Raw genomic sequence first — 2,379 nt, 5'->3', positions numbered from 1 at the left:
CACAAAGAAATTATCCTTAGGAGATGCACCCAGTCTTATGAGATATATGGGCATTTCCATATATTTCACTTAAGGATGTGAATCAATCAGGGATAGTATAAAAATGACAAAGGATAAAGCATAGATGACAGAACAGAAAAGTTAATGAAGCAAGTTGCTGAAATTGTATAGATAAGTTGAAATCAAAGAAATGGAAATAGCAGACAATAAGCCGAAGGAGCAATTGCTATTTTCACAATCTGATCAAAGAAGCAAAATATATGGCCCTGAGGCTTTAACCCTGCTATCATGTGCATTTCTTTAGCCCAAGGACAAATTACCTTGATATAGTTTCCATCCCCAAAAATCTTTTCAGAGCCCTCTTTATGTCTTTATTTCTTAGACTGTAGATGAAGGGGTTCAGCATGGGTGTGACCACAGTGTACATCACTGAGGCTACAGCACTTGAGTGTGAGCTGTGGGTACCAGCAGAGCTAAGGTACACTCCTAAACTTGTACAATAAAATAAGGAGACCACTGAGAGGTGAGATGCACAGGTGGAAAATGCTTTATACTTCCCCTGAGCTGAAGAGATTCTATAGATAGAGGACACTATTTTGGAGTAAGAATAAAAGATACCAGTCAGGGTACCACCACCCAGAAGTGCAGCTCCAAATTGCATCATCATGTTATTGAGAAAGGTGTCAGAATAGGCAAGTTGGACCAGCTCTTTTATTTCACAAAAAAAGTGAGGGATTTCCAAGCCTGTACAAAAAGACAGTCTCAGCACCATTAAGCTGTGTAGCAAGGAATACAGAACACTCATTATCCAGGATATCAGAACCAGCAGTCCACAGAGCTGGGGGCTCATGATGACCATGTAGTGCAGGGGGTGGCAGATGGCCACATACCGGTCATAGGCCATCACAGTCAGGAGAAAATCATCTAATCCCGCAAAGAGAATGTAAAAATACATCTGGGTGATGCAGCCTTCATACGTGATAACCTGGCTCTGTGTCTGGATGTTCCACAGCATCTTTGGGATGGTGGTGGAGGTGAAACAGATGTCTACAAAGGACAGGTTGGAGAGGAAGAAGTACATGGGGTTGTGGAGGTGGGAGTCTGAGCTGACGGCCAAGACAATGAGCAGGTTTCCAAATACAGTGATCAGGTACATGAAGAGGAAAAGCCCAAATATGAGGGGCTGCAATTCTGATTCCCCTGAAAGTCCCAGAAGAAGAAGAAAATTTGAGATTTTTGTACCATTTCCTGATTCCATGTGGTGAGGTGACTATTGGAGGGAAAAAACAAATAACATGAGTAGTTTTCACTCAAACCGGCCTAACTCGCATAGCTGAACTATTTTAATTTCTCCTTTGCTGTCAAGGAACTGATATTAATATGTTATATGGAGATAAATCCTCCTTGAGGGTATACCTCATTTCACCTCTGACTAGTAATTTTTGTCCCATTCTCAGCAAATTCCAAAGGTTTCTTGTATTTACAGTTTTAATGAAAACTCCTTTCATGCATTTCAGAAATTCTTACTGAGAACCAACCATGCTCCGAGCACATATAGGGAACTGTGGTGATAAACAAAACTTCCACAATCAAAGCGTGGTTAAAGATGATATTCAAATAAATATAAAATATAATATAGCAGGAGATGACAGATACTATGAAAAAAATAGGTAGAAATGTTATTTTGTACTGAGTGTTCAGGAAGACCTGCAAACAAGATGATAATTGAACTGATTCCTCAAAAAAGTGAGAGAAGGAACTAGTGTGATGTTAGGAGAAGTGTGTGCCTTGTAGAGAGAGCTGCCACTGCTAAGGACCTTAGAAAGATGCTGGTGCCACCTGTTCAAATCCAAATAAGGAAGGCAGTGGGGCAGAGGGATAAGCAAGAAAGGGAGTGACTAAAGATGGTGTCAGGGATGCTGAGGAATAAGTTGGCCTCCCTGTGACAGCCAACACTTCAGTCCACACAGAATCCCTCCTTTCATGTGATTCTTGTACTTTATGAATTTAGTTGCAATGGCATTCTGTGAATTGTAAACATATCATATCCTCTTCTTAGTTCCATCTTTTGACTAAATCCTGGTCTCTGTATTATGTCACCTTAATATAGGAGACCATTTCCCTACAGCGTCAGACAGTAAAGAATCTGCCTGCCATGCAGGAGACCTGGGTTCAAACCCTGGATGGGGAAGATTCCCCTGGAGAAAGGAATGGCAATCCACTCCAGTATTCTTGCCTGGAGAATTCCATGGACAGAGGAGTTTGGCAGGCTACAGTCTGTGGGGTCGCAAAGAGTCAGACACAACTGAGTGATTAACACTTTCACTTCACTTCCTTTGCTTAAAGAACTGCTCTCACCCCAGTCACAGACACACACAC

At 41.6% G+C, this 2,379-nt stretch overlaps 1 protein-coding gene across 1 annotated transcript; it reads right to left on the bottom strand.

Moving 5' to 3' along the window:
* Window positions 1-316: 316 nt before the first annotated feature.
* On the bottom strand, window positions 317-1,258 carry LOC133061593 (olfactory receptor 7A5-like). The gene has a single exon (XM_061149564.1). It carries the CDS (start codon window positions 1,256-1,258, stop codon window positions 317-319), a length of 942 nt encoding a protein of 313 aa, XP_061005547.1.
* Between the last annotated feature and the right edge of the window lie 1,121 nt (window positions 1,259-2,379).

Source organism: Dama dama, chromosome 9 (genome assembly GCF_033118175.1).
Source record: "Dama dama isolate Ldn47 chromosome 9, ASM3311817v1, whole genome shotgun sequence".
NCBI classification, from domain to species: Eukaryota; Metazoa; Chordata; class Mammalia; order Artiodactyla; family Cervidae; genus Dama; species Dama dama.
The sequence above is the reverse complement of the archived record's forward strand: the minus strand, read 5'-3'. Positions and strand labels throughout refer to the sequence as shown.